This window comes from Procambarus clarkii, chromosome 18 (assembly GCF_040958095.1).
Source record: "Procambarus clarkii isolate CNS0578487 chromosome 18, FALCON_Pclarkii_2.0, whole genome shotgun sequence".
NCBI classification, from domain to species: Eukaryota; Metazoa; Arthropoda; class Malacostraca; order Decapoda; family Cambaridae; genus Procambarus; species Procambarus clarkii.
Window position 1 is genome coordinate 14,014,717 of NC_091167.1, and position 27,381 is coordinate 14,042,097.

General features: G+C 49.3%; 1 protein-coding gene across 1 annotated transcript in view; it reads right to left on the reverse strand.

Annotated features, from left to right (window-relative positions):
- The window catches only part of LOC123754691 (transient receptor potential cation channel subfamily M member 4), a gene marked incomplete in the record, with an annotated part of 261,293 nt that overhangs the window by 56,738 nt on the left and 177,174 nt on the right, over positions 1-27,381 (reverse strand). Inside the window, 3 exon segments of the mRNA XM_069326277.1 lie at positions 10,168-10,366; positions 22,197-22,392; positions 24,508-24,756. Coding sequence (XP_069182378.1) covers positions 10,168-10,366; positions 22,197-22,392; positions 24,508-24,756 — 644 coding nt within the window.

Below are 27,381 nucleotides of genomic sequence, written 5' to 3' on the forward strand. Positions count from 1 at the left end.
ATAATCATTTACATACTGTATTTTACATTCTCTCTCTGAAATCTTTGGGCCACCTAAGTTATTTGTATAGAGCTACAAGCCTCTTATCTGGAGGAAGCCCTCCAGGGCTTCCAGGAAAACAGGAAATTTCCTGTGTTCTTAGGAGAATACACTAACATGGAATAATTTCTCATTCACCAGATAAATGATAGTGTTCCAGTCACTCAGATATAATGGAGGTCAATAACCTCCCACAGTGAGGTGGGGTACCTCACGAGCACACACCACACAACCTGTACTCACCTATTTGTGTCTGCAGGATCGAGCATCGACTCTTGGATCCCACCTTTCGAGCATGGGTTGTTTACAGCAATGACTACGGTCCTATTTCCCTATCATACCTAGTTTTAAAATTATGAATAATATTTGCTTCCAAAACCTGTTCCTTAAGTGCATTCCATTTTCCCACTACTCTCACACTACAAGAAAACTTCCTAACATCCCTGTGACTCATATGAGTTTCCAGCTTCCACCCATGTCCCCTCGAACTGTTACTATTCTGTGTGAACATTTCGTCTATGTCCACTCTGTCAATCCCCCTGAGTATTTTATATGTTCCTATCATGTTCCCCCCTCTCCCTTCTTCTTTCTAGTGTCGTAAGGCACAGTTCCTTCAGGCGCTCCTCATACCCCATCCATCGTAACTCTGGGACGAGTCTCGTTGCAAACCTCTGAACCTTTTCCAGTTTTCTAATATGCTTCTTCAGATGGGGACTCCATGATGAGGCGGCATACTCTAAGACTGGCCTCATGTAGGTAGTGTAAAGCACCCTAAATGCCTCCTTACTTAGGTTTCTGAATGATGTTCTAACTTTTGCCAGTGTAGAGTATGCTGCTGTCGTTATCCTATTTATATGTGCTTCAGGAGATAGATTAGGCGATACGTCCACGCCCAGGTCTCTTTCTCGCGTCGTCACAGGTAGGCAGTTCCCCTTCATTGTGTACTGTCCCTTTGGTTTCCTATCACCTAGTCCCATTTCCATAACTTTACATTTGCTGGTGTTGAACTCCAGTAGCCATTTCTCTGACCATCTCTGCAACCTGTTCAGGTCCTCTTGGAGGATCCTGCAATCCTTACCTGTCACAACTCTTCTCATCAACTTTCCGTCATTGTGAACATCGACATGTAGGACTCTACTCCTGTAAACATGTTGTTAACATATATTAGAAATAGAATTGGTCCCAGCACCGATCTTTGAGGTACTCCGCTCGTTACTGTTCGCCAGTCCGACTTCTCGCCCCTTACCATAACTCTTTGGCTCCTTCCTGTTAGGTAGTTCCTTATTTATGCTAAGGCCTTTCCTCCCACTCCCGCCTGCCTCTCGAGTTTGAACAGCAGTCTCATGTGCAGTACTGTATCAAAGGCTTTTTGGCAGTCCAGAAATATACAGTCTGCCCAACCATCTCTGTCCTATCTTATTCTAGTTATTTTATCATAGAATTCCAAAAGGTTTGTTAGGCACGATTTTCCTTTCCAGAACCCATGTTGATGTTTGATCACAAACCTAACGTTCTCCTGGTCTGCAGCCAGTCGTAGCCTAATTATTCTTTCAAGTATTTTACAGGGGATGCTTGTCAGTGATACAGGTCTATAGATGAGTGCCTCCTCCCTATCGCCTTTCTTGAAAATCGGTACGACATTTGCCTTCTTCCAGCAACTGGGCAATTCTCCCGACATAAGTGACTCATTATAGATCATTGCTAGAGGTATGCTGAGGGCCTGCGCTGCCTCTCTTAATATCCACTGTGATACTTTGTCTGGTCCAACCGCTTTATTTGCATCCAGTGTTGTCAACTGTTTCATTACCTCCCCTGCTGTCACCTCTATATCTGATAGGCTTTCATCTAGGGCAATCTCTTCTAACAATAGGAGCTGCTCAGGCTCGGTTGTTAACACTCCATGGAAACTAGCATTCAGTGCCTCGCAGATTTCCTTGTCGCTTTCAGTATATGCCTCCGCTGTTTTCCTTAGTCTTGTCACTTGGTCGTTCACTGACATTTTTCTTCTTATATGACTGTAGTAATATAGGTTGCTTTTTCACTTTGATCGCAATATTGTTCTCATAGTTCCTTTCCAATGTTCGTCTTATGTTAATGTAATCGTTCCTAGCTTTGTTGCATCTGATCCTGTTGTCCTCTGTCTTCTGTACTTCCTCCACTCCCGCCTGCTGGCCATTTTTGCTTCCTGACACGGTCTATTAAACCATGGGTTATTATAGTCCCTCTTTTTTTTCCCTTTACTGTTGGTATAAATCTCTCTTCAGCCTCCTGGCATTTCCTTATGACTAGGTCCATCATATCTTGGACTGTTTTTCCTCAATTTCTTCCTCCCACTGCACTTCTCCCAGATAGTTCCTTATCCTCCTGTAGTCCCCTTTCCTGTGTCAACTTTCCTGTAGTCAACTCTCCTTTCCCAGACTTCTTGTCCCATGGTCACAAGTTTGAATTCCATCATGTAGTCAAAGACTAGGACACAATGGTCGCTGGCCCCCCCTAGAGGTATTTCATGCTCCAAATTCTCAATGTCTTCTACTTTCTGGGTGAAAATCAGGTCTAATAGGTTTGGTGCATCTCTTCCTCTTTCCCTTGTGTCTTCCTTCACATGGTATGTTAGGAAATTCCTGTCTATAACATCTACTAACTTTGCTCCCCATGTTTCGTCCCCTCCATGGGGATTCCTTGCTTCCCAATTTATCTCTCCATGATTTAGGTCCCCCATGACCAGCAGCTTCACTCATTCTGTGAGCTAATGTTGCTGCCTTCTGCAGCAGCACCACACACACCACCTGTGTATGTGGTGCCTCGACTCCTCTCTGTCCTCGTGGAGTGCAGGGATGCTACTCATGAGAAAACTTCAAACACACAAAATCATACACTAATGCTCAACTTAACATACTCTCACTTACAAATGAAAAAACCAGCGTTGAATGTAATGAAACGCTATTTACTGAGTGAGACCCGGAGGCTCCCCCAGAGCTATACCGGGCTGATGTGTATACATTAGATAGGTATCAATTTTCACCAGAATAGGGGTTTGTTTTGGAATGCTTACCTTTCTGGATGCTTGACATAGTCGATGGCAGACATAGAATGCTTCCAACCACACGGGGGTTTCTATAAGCCATTGCTCTCCTTGCCTCTCTGAGGGGGCCAGGTTCTGGCCGTGGTCCCCGGTAGGCCCTAGAACTCCATACACATGACTGATGCCAAAGTCTGACATTAGCATATCAGCCTGGTAAAGCTCCCGGGAGCCGATGGGGCCCCCCCCAGAAAAGGCACAAAACTGCATCTAAAGGCCCACCTCGACAAATCCTCAAGGTCCCAGAACGACCACAACACATGCCAAGACCCAAAAAGATCAGTCTGCAAGCCAGGAAGACCCTCAAACTCCAGAAGGCAGAAACCGGGTCACACACGAGGAAACAAAGCCCCCAGAACCCACAAAGGGGCCCAAGAGGAAGAAACCTCAGGAACAAACCAAAGAACCCATGGAACCTGGAATCGAACCAGGGGGAGGCCAAACCACCACATTTTACCGGCGGAGAAACACCACGGAAAGGCAAAGCACAGCACCCAGACAGAACCCCCTGGGAAAACGGTCATAACAGACCGAAAACCGAGGGACAAGGTGTAGGAGCAAGCATAACAGCCAGGGGACACTTAGCCCAAACCCAAAGGCCCAGACCCAAAACAGACAAAATGGAAACCCGGTGTAAAATCAACACTCAACCGTTCCCAGAGGAACAGGCAACGGGCAAAAAACACCAGAAAAGCAAAGAAACGACAACAGGAGAATAAAAACCCCTGAAAAAAGGTGAAAACTCACCCAAGAAGCTCGCTCGCACACCCAGTTGCATATAAAGAAACCGCAACGCCGCCCTGGTGGCCACGCCGGGAAACCGGCAGACGAAAATGGTCGCCAGAACAGAGGGATGTGACTGACGCTAAAGATACAAAAACACGCCAGCAAAAGTGGGAAGCAGGCAGACTGGATGGGCGAAAAATGCCGCCCAAAAGCAGAAAACCCAGGTAGGGGCAAACCGCCCCAGAACTGCTAGCAGGCATCCCCCACAGCCCCGGGAACCAACAACAGAGGCTCCAGGGCAGAGCCGTCCTCCAAGCCCCCTGCCCTTAAAGTAAAGCAAGAGTCCATGGGAAAGGCAGCAAGAAAGGGCCGCTGGTAAGACCCAGAAGCCTTGGCAGGAGGAACCGGCTCGATAACCTCAGTCCCCCAACCCGAGCAGGGCAGCCCCCGAAAACCACCCGAGTCTCGGCCCCAACTAAACCCCACCCCGACCCCGAAACCCGCAGATAGTCCGGAGCCGGGAACAGGGAAAGAAAGGGGCGAACAGCACCTAAGCAAAACGGGGCGTCCTCGGGGCCTCCGTGTGAGAACCAACCTAGCATGTTGCAGCAACCTAACCTAGCTTGCAACACGGATGCCGCCTGCACTCTGAACAGTAATAACATCAGGAGAGTACTGGAGAACAAGCAGAGAATCACTCGCAAGACTCCGGGTCAAGGTGTCAGTGACCCAACAGGCAGCATGACGGAGGTAAAAGTGGCGACTGTCACCACAGCAACCAAGACAAGGGCACAGCAACCAACAATCCCATACAAGGCGGGTTGGAACCCGGAAGACACATTCAATGGTCCCCAGAGCCCAGATGGAGGTTTCCAGGGCCCGTAGGCTGACTGCTACGGGAAGTCCGGGCAAGGTGTTGCTAAACCGGTTGGGGATAGCACTGAAAACCCGAGATGTGTACAATTACGGGGGCCTAGCAGAGGGTCGCCAAACACTACCAGTGGAACCATAGCCACACTAGGCAGACCCCCACCAGGCATGAAAATAAAAACAAAAATAAAACCCCGCAAAAGTACACCGTCTCCAGAGGCAACAGGAACCGGTCGCCGCTTAGGTGGAAGACTGTGCAACACCTTGACGCCCTAACCAGCACAATCCCAATCCCTACCCAGGGCCAAACAAGGGCCCCAAGCCCCAGCTGGCCTCAAGGGTGAGGCAAATGCCGAGCAGCAAGAACCTCTACAGGAATGGTTCTCGAACGCCCCAGGGAAGATAACCCTGTTACGCAAGGGCAGTACTCACAGGGCGCTTAGGGAAGTCAGCCACTAAGCACATGCAGCCCCGGCACTGATGAGGTACTCCTGGCCACCGCACACCACAACACACGGCAGTGAACGCCACACAACGCAAACACCGCCTAGGAAACTGAGGCCAGAGAAGTATCTATCCCGGTTGACATTAGCTTACGAACTGAAGCTTGGCAGCCGGCGCGGTAGGTCCGGGGCTTCCCCCTCCCCTCTCGGGGCGGGGAGGGCTGCGCGGCAGTAAAGTGTGATGTTTGCTTGTTTGCTTATATCCTTGGGATTGTAGGGAGTTTCTACCTCTCTGTTTGGTTTTTTGTTTTAGTTTTTTACCATGTGGGGTTTGTTTTGTCATACCTACCTTTCTGGGTGCCTGGCCCCGGTCGATGGCAGATAAGGAAAACCCCAACCACAAGGGGGTTTTCCAGGGCCATTGCTCCCTGAAACCTTTCTGAAGGGGGCAGGTTCTGGGCTAGTCCCTGGTAGGTCTGAACTCCTTAGCTAATGCCCCGGTCTAATATAACATACATTAGCTCGATAAGCTCCAGGGAGCCATAGCGGCTCGCCACAGAAAATACATATGTACAGATATGTGTATAAATATACACACACCACGTGTTTCCTAATAATTTACTACCAGGAGATAATATATATATATATTAAATAAATATATATTATATATTAGATATATATACAGAGCACCACTTGGTTTCCGAACCCCTTGGGGACGAGACCCGTCGGTTAACATGTAAGTTCGTATACGAGAAATAGAGGGGAAAAAATAAACTAGAAATGTAAAAAGAAATTGTTCTGAAAAATTTACGAAAAAACTCTAGGGGAAAACATCGACAGGTTCATAGCGTAAATGCGACCGTGTTTTGTTTGTACTCACCAATAAGTGAAGTCCTGGTCCGCTTTATAAAAGTCCTTAATTGTTCCTAACTGATTATTAAGACGACTGGCAAACATCCTCTAGATGTTTCCTGCCAGCCTGCAGGAACATCCTGCCAGCCTGCAGGAACATCCTGCCAGCCTGCAGGAACATCCTGCCAGCTTGCCTGCCTGCCAGCCTGCCAGCCAGCCTGCCAGCCTGCCTGCCAGCTTGCCTGCCTGCCAGCCTGCCTGCCAGCTTGCCTGCCAGCCTGCAGGCACATCCTGCCAGCCTGCAGGCACATCCTGCCAGCCTGCCTGCAGGCACATCCTGCCAGCCTGCCTGCAGGCACATCCTGCCAGCCTGCCTGCAGGAACATCCTGCCAGCCTGCCTGCCAGCTTGCCTGCCAGCCTGCAGGCACATCCTGCCTAAAATATACGATGATGTACTGTACATTTAAGAAACAAATCTGGGTCACAGGTCTGTGGAGTGTGGTTAGGCTTACGGAGTCAGCCGTCCCTCCCCCACCACCGACACACCTCCCCCTCTCCCCCCACCCCAAACCCATACACACACACACACACACACACACACACTCTCAAAGGTCACGTGGTTCATGGTTCACTTCAACACCCATATATCGCTTCCTGCCTGCCTGCCTGCCTCCTTCCCAGCCTGCAAGCCTGCCTGCCTGCCTGCCTCCTTCCCAGCCTGCAAGCCTGCCTGCCTGCCTGCCTCCTTCCCAGCCTGCAAGCCTGCCTGCCTGCCTCCTTCCCAGCCTGCATGCTTGCCTGCTTCCTTCCCAGCCTGCAAGCCTGCCTGCCTGCCTGCCTCCTTCCCAGCCTGCAAGCCTGCCTGCATGCCTGCCTGCCTCCTTCCCAGCCTGCAAGCCTGCCTGCCTGCCTCCTTCCCAGCCTGCCTGCCTCCTTCCCAGCCTGCAAGCCTGCCTGCCTGCCTGCCTCCTTCCCAGCCTGCAAGCCTGCCTGCCTGCCTGCCTCCTTCCCAGCCTGCAAGCCTGCCTGCCTCCTTCCCAGCCTGCAAGCCTGCCTCCTTCCCAGCCTGCAAGCCTGCCTGCCTGCCTCCTTCCCAGCCTGCAAGCCTGCCTGCTTCCTTCCCAGCCTGCAAGCCTGCCTGCCTGCCTCCTTCCCAGCCTGCAAGCCTGCCTGCCTGCCTGCCTCCTCCCCAGCCTGCAAGCTTGCCTGCCTGCCTGCCTCCTTCCCAGCCTGCAAGCCTGCCTGCCTCCTTCCCAGCCTGCAAGCCTGCCTGCCTGCCTGCCTCCTTCCCAGCCTGCAAGCCTGCCTGCCTGCCTGCCTCCTTCCCAGCCTGCAAGCCTGCCTGCCTGCCTCCTTCCCAGCCTGCATGCTTGCCTGCTTCCTTCCCAGCCTGCAAGCCTGCCTGCCTGCCTGCCTCCTTCCCAGCCTGCAAGCCTGCCTGCCTGCCTGCATGCCTGCCTGCCTCCTTCCCAGCCTGCAAGCCTGCCTCCCTGCCTCCTTCCCAGCCTGCCTGCCTCCTTCCCAGCCTGCAAGCCTGCCTGCCTGCCTGCCTCCTTCCCAGCCTGCAAGCCTGCCTGCCTCCTTCCCAGCCTGCAAGCCTGCCTCCTTCCCAGCCTGCAAGCCTGCCTGCCTGCCTCCTTCCCAGCCTGCAAGCCTGCCTGCTTCCTTCCCAGCCTGCAAGCCTGCCTGCCTGCCTCCTTCCCAGCCTGCAAGCCTGCCTGCCTGCCTGCCTCCTCCCCAGCCTGCAAGCTTGCCTGCCTGCCTGCCTCCTTCCCAGCCTGCAAGCCTGCCTGCCTCCTTCCCAGCCTGCAAGCCTGCCTGCCTGCCTGCCTCCTTCCCAGCCTGCAAGCCTGCCTGCCTGCCTGCCTCCTTCCCAGCCTGCCTGCCTGCCTGCCTCCTTCCCAGCCTGCAAGCCTGCCTGCCTCCTTCCCAGCCTGCAAGCCTGCCTGCCTGCCTGCCTCCTTCCCAGCCTGCAATCCTGCCTGCCTGCCTGCCTCCTTCCCAGCCTGCAAGCCTGCCTGCCTCCTTCCCAGCCTGCAAGCCTGCCTGCCTGCCTGCCTCCTTCCCAGCCTGCAAGCCTGCCTGCCTGCCTGCCTCCTTCCCAGCCTGCAAGCCTGCAAGCCTGCCTGCCTGCCTGCCTCCTTCCCAGCCTGCAAGCCTACCTGCCTGCCTGCCTCCTTCCCAGCCTGCAAGCCTGCCTGCCTGCCTGCCTGCCTCCTTCCCAGCCTGCAAGCCTGCCTGCCTCCTTCCCAGCCTGCAAGCCTGCCTGCCTCCTTCCCAGCCTGCAAGCCTGCCTGCCTGCCTGCCTCCTTCCCAGCCTGCAAGCCTGCCTGCCTGCCTGCCTGCCTCCTCCCCAGCCTGCAAGCCTGCCTGCCTGCCTCCTTCCCAGCCTGCAAGCCTGCCTGCCTGCCTGCCTCCTTCCCAGCCTGCAAGCCTGCCTGCCTGCCTCCTTCCCAGCCTGCAAGCCTGCCTGCCTCCTTCCCAGCCTGCAAGCCTGCCTGCCTGCCTCCTTTCCAGCCTGCAAGCCTGCCTGCCTGCCTCCTTCCCAGCCTGCAAGCCTGCCTGCCTGCCTCCTTCCCAGCCTGCAAGCCTGCCTGCCTGCCTCCTTCCCAGCCTGCAAGCCTGCCTGCCTGCTTGCCTGCCTCCTTCCCAGCCTGCAAGCCTGCCTGCCTCCTTCCCAGCCTGCAAGCCTGCCTGCCTGCCATCATGCTAACGGGTAGTGTGTGTTAGGCTTATCTTCGGGAATGAGCCGGTCTCGCCCCCACCACCCGCCCCCCTACATCCCATACTCTCTTTTAAAGGTCACGCGGTTCAACCGCGTGACTACCACTCACTCCCAGCCTGCCAGCCTGCCTGCCTGCCTGCCTGCAAGCTAGCCTGCCTGCCTGCCTGTGCCTGCCTGCCTGCCTTTCCCTCCCTAATTCTCACTACTTCCGTCCCTTCCTGCCTACCTCCTAGCATCTCTCCCTACCTCCCCCTCCCTCTTAGCATCTCTCCCTCCCTCCTAGCATCTCTCTCTCCCTCCCACTCCCTCCTAGCATCTCTCTCTCCCTCCCACTCCCTCCTAGCATCTCTCTCTCCCTCCCTCCCTTTCTGACTAATTCTCTCCCCCTCTCTCATACTGCCTCCCACCTAAGCTCCCTCATCCATCCACCCACTGGTCAGCCATCACTGACGCAATGCGTGCATTTGGAGCCGACATGGTGCACAGATGTTTCTTGATTGTGCAGATATGTAAAACAAAAGCACAGAATGAACATTCCAGCCTTACGGCAATTCAAAATAATAGGAATAATAGGCCGTGAATCTGTGAAGTCACAGTGGGCAAACTGGACCATCTCCCACCCACCACAACAAGCCGGCGTGACGCTTGGCGGACCCCTTCCTACCCGAACTTTGTTCGGGTAGCATGACTCCCCAACCCCAATCGGGAAACTGGAAGTTTCGGATAACTAAAGTTCGGAAACCAAGTGGTGCTCTGTATATATACAGTACTGTATATATAAGCCTAAATCTTATATTATAAGCACCTGCATCTTATAATACTGTACAAGCCTAAATCTTATAACTGCATATAGCACACATTTTGCCTGTAAATACATACATGGTAAACACTCATTTGCTGTTGCTAAAAGTTTCATAGTTCCTAGTATGGCCGCCCTACACATCCAGGCACTCAATGGTTATGTGCCACACATGGTCCGCATCTTTTTACTAAGGCACCAGAAAGAAAGTGAGGACTCGGAAATTTTTTCAAGATGGTGAATGTCTCCTGGAGGCCTAAGGAAGTAACTGTGAGCCCTGTGTATGCGAGTTTTGAATATTACGATGTACCCACGAGCGCCAAAAGGCATCATATGTGCACCACGGGTCGAGCACCATAAAGTGTGAGGCCCAGTACAGGGGTTAAAGCACAAAGAAATTACAAGAACATGATGAATCTGTAAGAAAATATTGAGGCAGTATAATGAATTTGAATCTGGTTGCATTTTCTTGGGCATTCCAGGGATTCAGGTTTGATTACATTGTATTTTTATACAATGAATTAATTTAGGTTTGGTTACATCAATATTTTCTCAAGAGAATTGAAATTTCACTTAATCGTTCCCAAATAGTGTTGATACTCTTCCATAAAAATGAGGAAACGTGCAACTAACGTAAAGATAGCAATGAGAAGGTTGAGAAGCATAATGTTGCCAATGATGAGGTAAAAGAAGAGCATGAGGTTGACGGCCCAGGAGTATTCCTTAGGGTTCTCACACACACAATCCAGCCCTTGCTTGCAGGTCATCGTATTGTTGTTGCACACCTCACTCACAACACATGAATTTGGGTGACACACATTTCGGTCTTCACCTGAAATTAAAATACAGTATATTTAATATACTTCACCAAAATGTAGAACAGCATTTATCTGGAGCATAAATGAAAAAAACTGGAAATACAGGGCAACTGTAAACTAGCAAATTATATGGGTATTGTACTTACAGTACTCCCAAAATATTGAAATAAAAAAACCAGCGTTGAATGTAATGAAACACTATTTTCTCGGTGAGCCCCGGACTCTCCCTGGAGCTTATTGGGCTAATGTATGTTATATTAGACCAGGACATTAGCTATGGAGTTCAGACCTACCAGGAACCATGAGCCAAAACCTGGCCCCTTTAGAGAGGTTTCAGGGAGTGTAACGGTTCTATTGTTACGTAAAGTATGGTGACAATAAACACAGACACTAAGATACTATATATATATTTGGTCTAATATACAGAAGTACACAGGTGATACTTTGGTGTGAGTTGAGCGCACTGAGCGTCGGTACACTATCTCGCAAGTGTCTGCTCTAGACCACACTTGAAAGTAGACTCTGGTTAATGTTTGCTATTCTGCTGCTTATATGCTCGGGCAACACCTCACCGTGTTGCCCGGGCAACGCCTCACCTCATTCATCTCCAAAGGTTGAAGGGAATATTAACAATGCATTCGGAGCGAGTATATTATTGGGATAATCTACTCGCTACAGGAGCAATGGCCCTGGACCCCCCCCCCCCTGTGGATGGGGGTTTTCCTTATCTGCCATCGACTATGGTTAGGCACCCAGTAAGGTAGGCATAACAAAACAAACCCCACATGGTAAGAAACTAACAACAAAAACCGAATAGAGAGGTAGAACTCCCTACAATTTCAATGAAACAAGCAAATAAGCAAACGTAACACACTACTGCCAAGCCGCTCGTCTGCGCTGCCCTCCCCTCCCCGAGAGGGGGAATGGGTCCCCGATCCTATGCCAGAAGCATAGCACTCCAGTTCGGAAGCTAAGCTTCAATAAATGCGAAAAAAATGCTGACCGGTGGGAGGGAGGGTTGCCAGGGAGCCTCTGGGGCTCACCCAGAAAATGGTGTTTCATTACATCCAACGCTGGTTTTCTTAGGGGAGTCCCTAAGGCTTCCTGGAGCTACATACCCAAGGAGAAGGAAAAGAAAGGGCTGATCACAAGGCTGGGAGGCGGCCACCACAAACTCCTCAACGCGATGTCGAGGCAACAGGCTGCAAACTGCGACCCAAAGCAACACAAGAACGCCCAGGAGCAGACATGACCACAAAATAACAGGCGACCAGGACCCTGTGCGACCTCCAAATCAATGCACCCGAATATGAGCCAAAGACATGTTACCAAACACGGCAGTCAAAGCTGCAAAAGGCCGAACACCACGGGCGCGAGGATAGACCACAGGCTGGTTAGACTGAATAACCCTGTGGACGACCTGGGAGACCCGAGCCCTGGAACAGGGAACGAGGGAAACCGGATCAACCCAAAGCACATCCCCAGCCACCACAACCGAGGCACGCAGGTAACAGCGAAGAGCCACAACCGACAACACATGATGCACCCGTCTCGGCCTTTGCCAAAGAAAACGGAAAAGGCTGCAAATGTACAAACCTACCACCAGTACCAAAAGAGCAGAAACCCCTGCGCCGGAGGAGAGCCGGAAGCTCCCCAATCCGACCCCCAGAGGCCAATGCCAACAAAACCAGGGCCGTCGAAAAACAATCTTAAACCGAAGGGGCTACCAGAAACCGAGAAGAGGAAAGATAAGAGAGCACCCTGACCAAGGACCAGGATGGCGGTGAAACAAAGCACGAGAAAGCGAACGGAATGGGGCGGATGTGATGTCCACCCCGAAAGCAAGCTGGAGTGGCTCCGCCAGCGCCGCAGAACATGAGGCGACGGTAAGAAGCATCAAAGGTCGGTCCTGAAAAACCAAGAATGGACAAGACAACCCGATGCAAAGAGGAAGACAACCTACGAAGACCAAGAAAATGGCGAAAAGAAATGCAAGGAAACTTCATACGGTCGCCAAGACGAAGCTTGCAGATGGGACACCATCAACGAAGCCACCTGATCACCATAGAGATGGTGATACACCCGTGTGAAAAGACCAGACATGAAGAGCCAAGGAGAAGGCCGAACCAGCCACATACTGGACTGGTCCGATATGCCGAAAGAGGCAAAGCCGCAGGAAACGCCCTAGATTCGGATACCATTCAAGCAGCGTCTGAAAACAAAGCTGGACCGACCACCAAAGGGCCACAAGGATTACCTCTCCCTGGGCTGGGAAGGGCTCCAACCGAGCCAGAACCCGAAGCAACAGCTGAACTGGGGGAAGAGGTACAGGTAACTCCACCTTGACCAGTCCTGCCGAAAGGCATCCACTGCAAACGCCTCACAGGCGGGGAAGGGCGCCACATAGAATGGGAGACGCTGAGACCACGCCGATGCGAAGATGTCCATGTCCGGGAGTCCGTACGTCTGGCAGAGCCAAGGAACGAATCAGCGAAGACCAGCCAATCCGTGAACAGAGGAATGAACCGAGACAGGCGGTCTGCCAGGATGTTGGACACTCCCCAGACATGAACCGCACGGAGAGCCAAACTCCGAGAACCCCATAGATGAGACACTCGAAGGGACCAACCCCAAGGAGGTAAGGACCGAAGAGAATCCCCTGTGGTTCCGCAATGAACCACCGGAGAACAGTTCGAATGGAGCCGGATGGTAGAGCCCCGAGTGAACCAAACCCTACGAAACGCAAACCAGACAGCTATGAACTCCCGAACCATGCTGTGAGCCCGAAGGAAGGATGGACCCCACTGTCCACAGCCGGCCTGGTGAGCACCGGTCACAAAGCCCCAGCCGAGAGACGACCCGTCCGTGAACACATTGAGCAAAGGCTCGGGGAGGCGCCAGGGCACGGAACCCCAAAACCCCCGAAGAGGAAGCCTGCGACACAGCACCGACACAAGGTCCCAAGAGGATGAACCCAACAATTGTGAGAGAGGTGGAAAGGGCGTCCCCCGAAGGAACCAAAACAGAAACCAAAGCCAAACCCGACCCGGTAGGTAGACCAGCACAGAGAAGTTCAGACTCCCACACAACCGCTCGAGCAACCACCGATTGACCAAGGACTCCCCCCCCTCAGAAACAGCCGAAGGCGGGACCGCAGCCACAGCAATGCCTCTGGAGGGAGAGACAAAGAAGCGGTCCAAGAGTCTCAAATAAGACCCAGCCATGCCCGAACCCGGGAAGGCAGCAGATGGAATGTCCTCCAGTTCACCAGGAACCCGAACCCGGCAATCTGGAAAGAACCACACCTCTGGCGAGCAGACAAGCAGACCGACTGGGAGCACACACCAGCCAATCATCGAGGTAGGCCAAAACCGAATCCCAAGCAGACACAGACAGGTCACCAAGATCCGGTAAAGATGCGTAAATACACAAGGTGCCAAGAACAAACTAGAGAAGGCAACAAAAGCGGCAAGCCTTAAGCCCCACCACCAACTGTGCCAGTCCCGAAACCCTGGAGAGGAACGTGCAAAGAAGTGATCCAGAGGTCCGGCGACACCAAAAAGGCACCCTGCCTGAACAGAAGCCGGACTGGAGACAACAGTCCTCCGAAGAAGGGCAAAGAATCCAGGGCTCATACTGAACAAGTCCAAAAGAACCACAGACCTGCAAAGTCCCGTGTCGGCATAAGAAACATAGCTGGAACAACCGTGGACATCTGCAAGAGAAAACTAGATAGTTTCCTTCAAGTTGACAGGACGAACCGCAGGGGAGAAGCCCACCCTGCCAGCCCTGAACCCCCAAAGGGAGAAGAGCCAGCCAATGTCACCAGAGGCCGGAAGACAACCAAAAAACCAGCGTTGAATGTAATGAAACGCCATTTTCTGGGTGAGACCCGGAGGCTCCCCGGAGCTTTACCGGCTGATATGCTAATGTCAGACTTTGGCATCAGTCATGTGTATGGAGTTCTAGGGCCTACCGGGGACCACGAGCCAGAACCTGGCCCCCTCAGAGAGGCAAGGGGAGCAATGGCCTATAGAAACCCCCGTGTGGTTGGAAGCATTCTATGTCTGCCATCGACCGGGTCAAGCATCCAGAAAGGTAAGCATTCCAAAACAAACCCCTATTCTGGTGAAAATTGCTACCTAAGCCGAACTAGTGAATAGAACTCTTCAACAGAAAACACGGAAACTAGTATGACGTCATACGTCACCGCGCCGCTGTCTGCGCAGCTCCCCCCTCCCCGGGAGGGGGAAGGGGGAGCCCCAGACCTCCCACGCCGGCTATCCACCCATCAGTTCTGAGGCTGGATGTCAAAACACGCGAAAAACGCCGACCGGAGGGAGGGAGGGTTGCCGGGGAGCCTCCGGGTCTCACCCAGAAAATGGCGTTTCATTACATTCAACGCTGGTTTTCTGGGGGGAGCCCCGTCGGCTCCCCGGAGCTAACTACCCACAGAGGAAGGTCAAAGGGACAAAACCGGGAGGCGGACACCACGCACCCCCCAAGGAGGCGAGACAACCGGCAGCAAACGCCAACCCAAGGCGCCACAGCCCCGAAAATCCCGGGAACAACACGAGAACCACGAGCAGCAAGGCCCCTGCACGAACACCAAAAATCCATGCCCGAAAGACTGCAAGGCCACGTCGCCCAGACGGCAGCGAGAGCAGCGAAGCCACGAACGCCACAGGCATAAGGGAAGAACACAGGCAGCTTAGCCACAAGAACACGGCTGACCACCCGGGACACCATCACCCGCGAACCGGGAAGAACAGAACCGGATCAACGCAAAACGCGCTCCGGACCCAAACGCCGTGGCACGCAAACAACAGCAGAGGGCCGCCACTGAACACAAAAACGACACACCCCCGGCCCGACCAACAAAGCACCAACAAACCCTGGACCCCTCCAGAATGCAGCAGCCCCACCCCGCGCCAGAAAAGATGGAGACTGCTGCCATCAAACAACGAAAACGCTAAAACCGAAGGAGCAAGAAAACACAGCGAACCGACCCCCAGAGGCAAAGGCCCAAAGGAAAGAGCCGACGAAAAAAACACACCGGAACCGAAGGGGCACTACCAACCGAGGAGAAGACAGAGCACGCTGACCAGAGACCAGGATGGTGCAAGCGGCGCACGAACAGGCCGGAGGTGAAATGACGCACAAGACAGCTGACTAACGGTGCAGAAGCAACACCAAGACCGAAAGCAAGCTGAAGCGGCTCCGCCTGCGCCGCACGAAAAGAGGCGACAGTATGTGGCAAGACGACGGCCCCCAACCCCCACTAGAAAACCAAGCCGAGAGTAAACCAAGCCAACAAGAAGGACCCACCGAAGAAGGGACAGGAAAAGGAAGGACCGCCAAAATACCCCATACTGCCGCCAAGAAGCACGCAGGTGGGACACCTACCACGAAGCCACCCGACCACCAACCGGAGGCGAGACCACGAGGCAGAACATAAGCAGCCCCGACAAGGCCCCCCCGAGCCCAGGAAAAAGGCGGAGCCGCGAGAAGATCTCGGGCGCGACCACCGAAACCCAGGCGGCACAAGGAGATGGAACGTCTGCCGAACAGAAAAACTCCGAAGCATGCAAGCCCGCCAGGAGTTCAGAAACGACGGGTCCGACGCGAGACATCGCAAGAACCCCCCCAAAAAAAATAAAACAACAACAACAACCGGCAGGGCAAGCTAGGAAAACCAAAGAAGGCGGAAGGGTCGCCGCCAGAACAGGACCCGAACCAAGGGGCCCGAACAACTGCAACAGACCGAAACAAAGAAGCACATCACAGGACACAGGCTGACCAACGCCTAAGAACACACGCAGAACATTCCTGCTGCAGAAGAGGCAGGAAGAAAGAGCAGAAGCACAAAAAAAAAAAAAACCAGGAGAACAACCAGGGGTGAACAATCAGGCAGGGACAAAAACCCCACGCAATCCCCAGGCACAAAACGGCAGCAAAGCGCCACTCCACAACCGGACACAGGAACAAGGACACGCCACCGTGAAACACGGTACCAATGCTCACGTGCAGCAGCAGCAGCAACAGGCACCACTGCAACATGCAACATGTAAATAGCAACTCCCCTCTGCAAAGGCAGAGAACGGAGCAGGCAGACCCCAGACAGGGCCAACGGAGACACGACAAAACCCTGCAGGCCCAGAAACCTGCACCAGGCGACCGACGGCGGAGAAACCCCGCTCGATACCTGCTGGATGAGGTACTGGGAGCTCTTTTACACCTCAAGCCCGGCCCAAGGTCAGGCCAGACCGGCCAGAGGATGGCCCACCAGGCAGCTGCTAGGAGCAGTCCACCGGCCCACATACCCCCACAACCAGGACGGGCCGGAACTGCCATACGAAAACAGGCCAGTGCGCCCTGGAAGTCCACGGACGAACCAGCAAGAAGGCTTATGCTCGCAAGTAGGTCGTGTAACAAGCACAGACCACTGATGGTAATACAGTGTTCCCCAAAAGTGCCAATAGCACCACTGCACTCCACTGGTACTATCCCGCAAGTTCTACCAGATAGGCGGGACCCAAGAGCCAGAGCTCAAATCCTGCAAGCACAGCCAGGAGCCTCACCAGGTGAGTACAGAACCAACCCTACAACCCCCACACCTCACAACATTAAAAAAGGAGGGTCCCCTGAACGACTGTAGCACGGGTTGGACATGCACAGGAGGGGGACAGGAAGGGGTGATAAAGGGACAGTCACTGGTGTGCGAACGGTCTCAGTCGTACAAAATTATACCTAAATAAAGACAGGTATATGAACACCGCCGCATCCAGCGCCCGGCCAAAAGACGCCAGACCGCAGAAACTCACCTGGCGAATGGTGGCTCGAACTTGACACGACTCAACCGTGCCCAGAAGAACTTGGGAGCACCGCCAGGTGAAGACGCCAGAGCCGGACCCGCAGGAGAACAGGGAGAGGCGAAGGAGGCGGTCCACACCCATGACACAGAAAACCGCGGTGTCCTCCCCACAACTGGGAACCAGGACACCCCTGGCGCAAAGGGGCACATACCGCAGCCAGGGAGAAGAACGAGAGGCGAAGCACTGTAGCAAAAAAGGGCGCAAAACCCCAGCACTGAACCATCGCCCAGACCAAAACAAACTCCACGGCGCATGCGCATAACACGCTGGCCGAACCGCACACCCTCCCTGCGGGAAGGCGCCAGCCAGGACTATTGCACGAGAAAAAGAGCCAAAAGAGGAAGCAGGAACAAGAAAACCGGCCAAAGAAGCAAAGAGCCCAAAAAAAAAAGGGAACCCAAACGGGCGACAAGTAGCCCAACAGGGCGACAAGTAGCCCAACAGGGCGACAAGTAGCCCAACAGGGCGACAAGTAGCCCAACAGGGCGACAAGTAACCCAACAGGGCGACAAGTAGCCCAACAGGGCGACAAGTACTAGGAGCCGACAGACGTTCCAATAATGCGGGAAGTAGCGAAAAACCTTCCCGTACCCTCGAGAACACAGAAGCCAACACTAGTCCCGAAGGCACACGAAGGCGCAGGCGCACCCGAGATCAAAAGTCACGCAGAACCCCATCGAACGGGGAAACACGACAAAAACACCGTCCCAAAAAGCGGGGGGAGGAAACACCCACCCACAGGACGGAACCAACCGACTCAAAGGCCAAGGAACCGAGCCCGGGGAGGGGCCGACGTCCAACAGCACGTACGGCGAGTGGGGAGGAAAAACCCCACTCCGCGTAACCACAAGCCCCGCCTAGAGGGGGATAAAACCCCCCACGGGGTCTAACGGGGCCAAGGCCCCCCAAGTCAGCCCCTCCCCAGCCCCGGGAACCTACACGACAGGCCCCGGGGCCGAGCCGTTCCCCCAAAGCCCCGGCCGTACCAGAAAACCGGGGCAGCCGTGAAAACACTAAGGAAGGGAGCCCACTGGCAGACTCATACAACACGGCTGGAGGAACAGGCCCAAATGCCCCCGTCACTACCCCGGAAGGGGAATTCCCCGAGACTGCCCGAGTCTCAACACCACCAAACACCCCGCCCTGAACCTACAGACGGTAAGGAACCGGATGCAGGCAGGAAGGGTGAACCAGGGGAAAAACGAAATACAACGGGGCAGCCCCGGGGCTCCCGGGGAGGAAACCACGAGAACGTTGCCACCACCAAGGCTCAAGTGCAACGCCCCTGCTGCCCGCACCCGCTTTGTTAGCACAACTGGGTAACCGAGCCACAACGAGCAACCAAACTCGCAGGACACCGGGTCGAAGGTGTCACCGACCCCACAGGCAGCAGACGGAGGCAAAACAGAGAGTCACCCAGAGACAAAAGGTGAGAGCAACCCTCAAACTCGCTGGAAGCGAGGGGGGGGCTCTGGGGTCACATCCATCGGACCCGCGCGCCCCCAGGGGTTTCCCAGGGTCCCGAGCGTTTACTTTAAGAGGACTCGCGCTCAGGTAATCCCAGGCAGGGTACTGCTAACCGGCACCCAAGCTACCAAACAACTTTCTAAGAGCTGAACCCCCGGGACGTGTACACTCACGGGGACCTAGCAGGGGGTACCACCAGAAATACTCAGAACACAAGGGACACAAGGGGCAAGAACGAAGGCAGACCCCCCCACCAGGTATATAAACAAAAGAAAAAGAAAACCCCGCAAGAGGACAGCGTACCCAAGCGGAACAGAGCCGGCCGCTATGATTGGTAAAGACAAGCTGCACAGTACCCCGCGCCCCACCAGTGCAAACACTGCCCCTTACTCTAAGGCGAACAAGGGAGACAGAACACCCGAGCACACAAAGAGCGGCCGAAAACCAAGCGGTAAACGGCCAAGCAGGGGCAGGACCCAAGGAACTTGTGGAAGGTGGCCCCAAGCCCCAAGGGCAGTACTTACAGGGCACCTAGGGAAGGGAACCCTAGGCGCATGCAGCCCGAGTACTGAAGAATCACACCCGGCTCACGCACCACCTAGAAAACAGACACCACACTCTAGGTACAGTGCTGAAACAACCACTGGAGCCGGAGCACATAACCATTGCCTATAGCATCAGCCGAAGAACTGATGGGTGGATAGCCGGCGTGGGAGGTCTGGGGCTCCCCCTTCCCCCTCCCGGGGAGGGGGGAGCTGCGCAGACAGCGGCGCGGTGACGTATGACGTCATACTAGTTTCCGTGTTTTCTGTTGAAGAGTTCTATTCACTAGTTCGGCTTAGGTAGCAATTTTCACCAGAATAGGGGTTTGTTTTGGAATGCTTACCTTTCTGGATGCTTGACCCGGTCGATGGCAGACATAGAATGCTTCCAACCACACGGGGGTTTCTATAGGCCATTGCTCCCCTTGCCTCTCTGAGGGGGCCAGGTTCTGGCTCGTGGTCCCCGGTAGGCCCTAGAACTCCATACACATGACTGATGCCAAAGTCTGACATTAGCATATCAGCCGGTAAAGCTCCGGGGAGCCGACGGGGCTCCCCCCAGAAATGCCCATGAACTGTGGACCAAGCGTGAGCCAACAGAGTAAGCCCCCCCCCCCCCCCCCACAGCACCCTGTCAACAGCAAACGGATTGTAACCCCTTCTGAAAGTATTTTATATATATATATTATATATATATTATATTATATATATATATATATATATATATATATATATATATATATATATATATATATATATATATATATATATATATATATATATATATATATATATATATATATATATATATATGTCGTACCTAGCAGCCAGAACGCACTTCTCAGCCTACTATGCATGGCCCGATTTGCCTAATAAGCCAAGTTTTCCTGAATTATTATATTTTCTCTAACTTTTTTCTTATGAAATGATGTAGCTACCCATTTCATTATGTATGAGGTAAAAAATTTTTTATTGTAGTTAAGATTAACGTAGATATATGACCGAACCTAACCAACCCTACCTAACCTAACCTAACCTATCTTTATAGGTTAGGTTCGGTTAGGTAGCCGAAAAAGTTAGGTTAGGTTAGGTAGGTTAGGTAGTCGAAAAAACATTAATTCATGAAAACTTGGCTTATTAAGCAAATCGGGCCTTGCATAGTAGGCTGAGAAGTGCGTTCTGGCTACTAGGTACGACATATATATATATATATATATATATATATATATATATATATATATATATATATATATATATATATATATATATATATATATATATATATATATATATTATATATATATATATATATTATATATATATATATATATATATTATATATATATATATATATATATATATATATATATATATATATATATATATATATATATATATATATATATATATATATATATATATATATATATATATATATATATATATATATATATATATATATATATATATATATATATTATATATATATATATATATATATATATATATATATATATATATATATATATATATATATGTCGTACCTAGTAGCCAGAACGCACTTCTCAGCCTATTATGCAAGGCCCAATTTGCCTAATAAGCCAAGTTTTCATGAATTAATGTTTTTTCGACTACCTAACCTACCTAACCTAACCTAACTTTTTCAGCTACCTAACCTAACCTAACCTATAAAGATAGGTTAGGTTAGGTTAGGTAGGGTTGGTTAGGTTCGGTCATATATCTAAGTTAATTTTTACTCCAATAAAAAAAATTGACCTCATACATAATGAAATGGGTAGCTTTATCATTTCATAAGAAAAAAATTAGGGAAAATATATTAAATTAGGAAAACTTGGCTTATTGGGCAAATCGGGCCTTGCATAGTAGGCTGAGAAGTGCGTTCTGGCTACTAGGTACGACATATATATATATATGTATATATATGTATATGTATATATATATATATATATATATATATATATATATATATATATATATATATATATGTCGTACCTAATAGCCAGAACGCACTTCTCAGCCTACTATTCAAGGCCCGATTTGCCTAATAAGCCAAGTTTTCATGAATTAATGTTTTTTCGTCTACCTAACCTACCTAACCTAACCTAACCTAGCTTTTTTTGGCTACCTAACCTAACCTTACCTATAAATATAGGTTAGGTTAGGTTAGGTAGGGTTGGTTAGGTTCGGTCATATATCTACGTTAATTTTAACTCCAATAAAAAAAATTGACCTCATACATAGAGAAAAGGGTTGCTTTATCATTTCATTAGAAAAAAATTATAGTAAATATATTAATTCAGGAAAACTTGGCTTATTAGGCAAATCGGGCCTTGAATAGTAGGCTGAGAAGTGAGTTCTGGCTACTAGGTACGACATATATATATATATATATATATATATATATATATATATATACACACATATATACATATATACATATATACACATATACACAACGTTTTTATATTTTATATTTTATTTTTTATATTTTAATAAAATTTATATTTCGTTTTTATATTTTAATTTTTTCCATAGCGCATGAGCTGGAACTTATCTTCGTTAAACACCATATTATTTTCTGTAGCCCATAGAAAGACCTGATCTACATCTGACTGGAGGTTTGCCGTGTCCTCTATGTTGCCTACTCTCATGAAGATCCTAATGTCATCTGCAAAGGATGATACAGTGCTATAGGTTGTGTTCTTGTCTATGTCTGATATGAGGATGAGAAAAAGTACTGGAGCAAGCACAGTACCCTGGGGGACTGAGCTCTTCACGGTTGATGGGCTGGATTTTATTTTGTTGACTATTACACATTGGGTTCTGTTGGTCAGGAAATTGTAGATCCATCTGCCTATTTTTCCGGTAATTCCTTTTGAACACAATACTGAGAATAACATGCACAAAAACAATGACCCCAAAAGGTGAGGAAAGCTGACCTGTGACTGCCTCCAACTGAAGCTCCCCGTACATCTGCCAGTAGGGGGTAAGCAACACATCCTCCATAATGGTGCCTATGGCAGATGAGTTTAGGTGAAGTGCACTTCGTGTCAGATGCAGCAATGACTGAGAGGCAATACCATAGCCCAGGATGAAGATCAGCAGCAGAGCCATGAACACCAGCACCTCAGAAATCTGCACAGAGAACAGGCTTAATGGGTTATAGGGGTAGAGGGCTGTTTCTTCAGACACAAGTCACACTGAACACAAGACTGTTCGCCAACAAATGTTAAACCTACTCTTACCCAGCCTAACCTAACCTATCCTAAATCAACCTAACCTATCCCAATTCACCCTAGCCTAACCCTATTGAGCCTAACACAACCTGGCCTAACTACAAATACAGTTTTGACAATTAGAAAATGAGCTTTGTTGAAATGCATATGTATTTGACCATACACCATTTCATTATCCTACAAATATGTTTGTAGACAGAATGGTGCCAGCTTCTGAGCTGACGTTGCCTTCAGAGCTGGCGTCGTCTGGTCGGTGTGATGATCGCTCTGTTCGGCGGTCAGCTTCTCGAAAGGAGCGTCGGCCCTTTTGCGGTTCACCCCGTTGACAGGGTAATGGGCGGGAGGCTCGCTCTGTTTGCTCGTGCTTGGTCCCACGATTCGTGGGCATTTTTGGTTGTGAATTCCCCTTCAATAATGTGCTCTTCTCCCCCACATTTCAATGATGCCAATGGTGTCAAGATTCTTGGCCTCACCGTCTGCACACAATGCATCAGATTTATTCATCAAGCAATTGTGTAGAAGCAATTTAAATTTCTTATGCTGTTACTATTGGCTTGAGAGAGCTCCTGGATTCTGTACATTACTATTTAATTCATTCATTCAGGCACAAGACCAGTCACTCTGGTCTTGTGCCTGTTTGTCTTCCGAGTTATATATGGTTAGTTCGGTCTACCTGGGTGAAGGATTAATGATCTCTCCTCCATCTACTATCTTAATCACCTGTCTTCTCCTGGTCTTGAGCTTTGAATCTTTGTATGTCTTTCTTAACTCATTTTGCTTGCCTCTGTTATTTTTGTTGTTCTACTGTGAGGGCTGGGGAGATATAGACTTGGTTATACCCTTCAAGATCTTTTAGTTTGTACCTACTCTTGAGTATCCTCCTCCTGTGTTTAAAAATACAACCTGGGAGTCTGCTGAATCCACAGGATTAAGTTATATATGTCATGGTACAGGGTAAAAGTGCACAGCTGGGAGTAACCTGATTGCTAGTTCAAGTGACCTCAGTGCTCCAATTGATTTTCTAATTTTATATATACAGTATTCAGTACCATAAGAGTAATTTCTTTGCATTTCTGAAGCTTGAGTGTACAATTGGTAAACTGCTATACATACACCAGAGTGCATGGGGGTTATATGCAAAACTTGAACTGGCTTCAGTAGAAGCCTCCAGACTTCCAGTGAATTCATTGGAATCCCAGGTTGTATAATTTATACCATGTCATGGAACAGGGGGTAAGGTTCGCAGGTGGGATTATTTTAATCGGCGGGTTCGAGTCACCTAAGTGCTCCAATTGATTTCTCATTAATATATACTGTATATCACATTAGTGTAATTTCTTTGTAATTACCATAGTGCAATTACTTAAGTGTAGTTACAGAATGAGAGTTACGCTCATGGTGTCCCATCTTCCCAGCATATAACATTTTTAAACTACTGTACTGACGTTTTTGGCCTCTACCCCTTTCTTAACTTGATCCAACCGTCTACCACTCTGTTTGCGAACAAAAACTTTTTAATATTTTTTCTGCATCTTTGTTTCCTTAGCTGGAATCTGTGACCTATTCTTCTTGAAGTTGTTGGTTTCAGGAATTCCTCTGTCAATTTGGTTGATTCCTGTTATTATTTTGTAAGTGGTGATCATGTCTTTTATGTGGTGTTCTGATGACAGTCTACTATCCAGAACCACCTCTAGATCTCTTTCTTAGAGTTCTTTAACTCTTTTCCACATAATTTGTAGATTATGTGGAGGTCTATTTTCTCGTATTACACATTCCATATAAATCACTGTTATTCCTTTGTATATTCTTTAAATAATTATTATTGTTGTTATTGCTATTTTTGTTCCCTCATGCTGCATCTATTTTTTATTATCACATACTATACAGTATCACCTTTCATTCCATACCACATTCAATCTATTCTCTACTTCTCATTCTCTCATTCATTCTTCTCCCAACTCCCTCCTCTTTGAGTGCCTCCACCTTCCCTCACTTCTCCTTGCTCTCTACTCACCATCCTGTAGAAGATGACTAGCTTGGGGCCCAAGTGGTAGCTGACATGATAGATCCTGAAGAGTCTGCAGTAGAAGACGGTAGTATTAATGGCGTAAGCGATGCGGCCCCACTTAAAGGTCTCCCGGAAGAGCCGCAGGACAAGTGCCAGAGTGCCCAGCAGCATTGACACCATGTCAAACCTGTTCCACACACTGCCCATCCAGTCTGAGATCTTGCCTCGCACAGTCAGCGACTGTTCCGATGCAATCTGCAGTACACAACATAATTTGCTGAAGTAATTGCTAAGAGGATCTTTGGAAGTGAATAACAAGTAAACCTGCTTAAATGACTGCTCTGATATTGTAAATGGTGCACACTGTAAGGTAAACCTTCAGATGCACAAATACGGTACATAATTAATAATATTTCATAATTCATAATTATGTACCTACTGAGTAACTAATGAAAAATGTTGGTATGTATGTATGCTTTAAGAATAATAATTATTATTACAGTGCTCCCTTCATTCGGCAAACTATTTGGGACCAACTCTGATTCGTTAGCACGAGGGATTCGTTGCCACAGGCGATGCCTTCAGGAGGCATTTATGTAATTCATTTTTTGTAATATATAACAAGTTGTTGTTGTTGTTTTAGATTTCGCTACTCGGAACGAAATGTCCATGTAGCTCCTAACACCCATGTCATCCCTCCCTTAAAGCCTTCATCTCTCTCTCATTGCCTCTATCACTACCTCACTTCATATGTCCCCCTCACTGCCTCCATCCTCTACTTCTGTCTTCACCTCACTGCTGTATAGTTGAATAGTAGTATATAACAATGAATTTTTCTTGTTATTCGGAACCATATAACAAGAATAATTCATTGTTATATACTACTATTCAACTATACAGCAGTGAGGTGAAGATAGAAGCAGGGATGGAGGCAGTGAGGGGGACATATGAAGTGAAGGAGTGATAGAGGCAATGAGAGAGGGATGACATGGGTGTCTGGAGTAGGTGTGGGTGTGGGGTGTCTGCAGTGGGTGTGGGGTGTCTGCAGTGGGTGTGGGGTGTCTGCAGTGGGTGTGGGGTGTCTGCAGTGGGTGTGGGGTGGGTGTGGGGTGTCTGCAGTGGGTGTGGGGTGTCTGCAGTGGGTGTGGGGTGTCTGCAGTGGGTGTGGGGTGTCTGCAGTGGGTGTGGGGTGTCTGCAGTGGGTGTGGGGAAATCTACAGGTGATTGTTTGATTAATATTTCAAGAGGTGATTGTTTGATTAATATTTCAAGGATTGTTATTAATTGTACTTAGTACTTGCGAGTGAACGGTATTTTATAGTTTATTATCGCCAGTAACCTTCCCTTCGCACATTTTGGGGGTTTCATATTTTAATCTTATCGTAATTAAATGGTAGATTTAATTACTAATGGGCTAAGTTACACTACTATGAGTTAGTTAAATTGGCAAATGTCTCAGCTGCTGTGTAGTGTGAGTTAATCCTCCAACATTGGACTCGGTCTGCCACATGTGGTCCGTCCTGGACGTGTATTAAATTAATGGCAGCCATGGGTCGTGGAACGGTACAGCTAGGCTGTAGGCTTACGATGAGAGGCTAGAGGTGTTAAATATGCCAAAACTAGAAAAAGAGGCGATATGATCACCAGTTACAAAATAACAATAAATGAAAGAAATTGACAAAGAAGAATTCCTAAAACCAGCAACTTCAAGAACAAGAACAACAATATATAAAAACAAAGCAACAAAGACATTAGAGGAAGTGGGAATAAAAGACAAAGGGTAAGGGAACGTGTTCCTGAAAATTTTATATACCAAAACAGATGGAGTGAGATAAAATATACTGGAGCGAAAAGATATAATTCAGGTTAAGGTCCCAGATATTGTCGCACTAACATAACGAAACTTGAATAAAACATTTTAAATGAGGTCATATTCCCAAGGGGCTACTCAGTTTGGAGACGTGACAAGAAATCTAGGAAGGGGGAGGAGTGACTGTGCTGGTGAAAGAACACCTGAATGTACGAGATTAATAATTGAAAACCTTCGAGAAGTTGACATAATGACATTGCAGGTCTGGAATCGGGATGATAAACTGCCTACAGCCCACCAGCAAGCAACACATGGACAAAGGAGGAACTGGATGACAAACAAGAGGGTCTCATAATGGTCATGAGAGAAATTGTAGTAAAAGCAGATAAAGATAAATCACGACTGTTGGTACTGGTGTACTTCAACTTGAAAGCAATAGACTGGGTACCTGTGTCCCAGGGATGCAGAGTCTGCATTCCTGTGTACAGGAGTCCTAACAGATGTGTGGAAAAAGGCTAACATAGTTCCAAACTACAAAAGTGGCAGCATAGAAACCCTCTCAGTTATAAACCTGTATTACCATGAAATAAAAGGTATTATACTGTATTAGAATGGATAGTATATTAAAAACAATGGTTATAAACATGTTTATACTGGTAATTTTTATGACTGCCACAGACATACTACTGGAAAGAGATGGTTGGGTTGACTGTCTATCTGGACCTAAAATGCTTTTGACAGAGTCCATCACAAGAGGCTGTTCTGAAAATGGGAACATGCTGGAGGGGTGACAGGGAGACTTCTGACATGGCTGAAAATTTTTCTGACAGACAGATAAGAGCAGTAATCAGAGAATGTATCTGACTGGAGGAGTGTTACTAGCAGAATACCACAGGGTTCAGTTCTTGCACTGGTAATATTCATCGTCGACATAAACAATCTAACAGAAGGAATACAGAATTATATGAACATGTCTGCTGATGATAGCACTATACACCAGCACTATACACTATAGCACTATGACTGATAACACTAACATCACACATCATAAAAATTTTGAGAGATTGCTA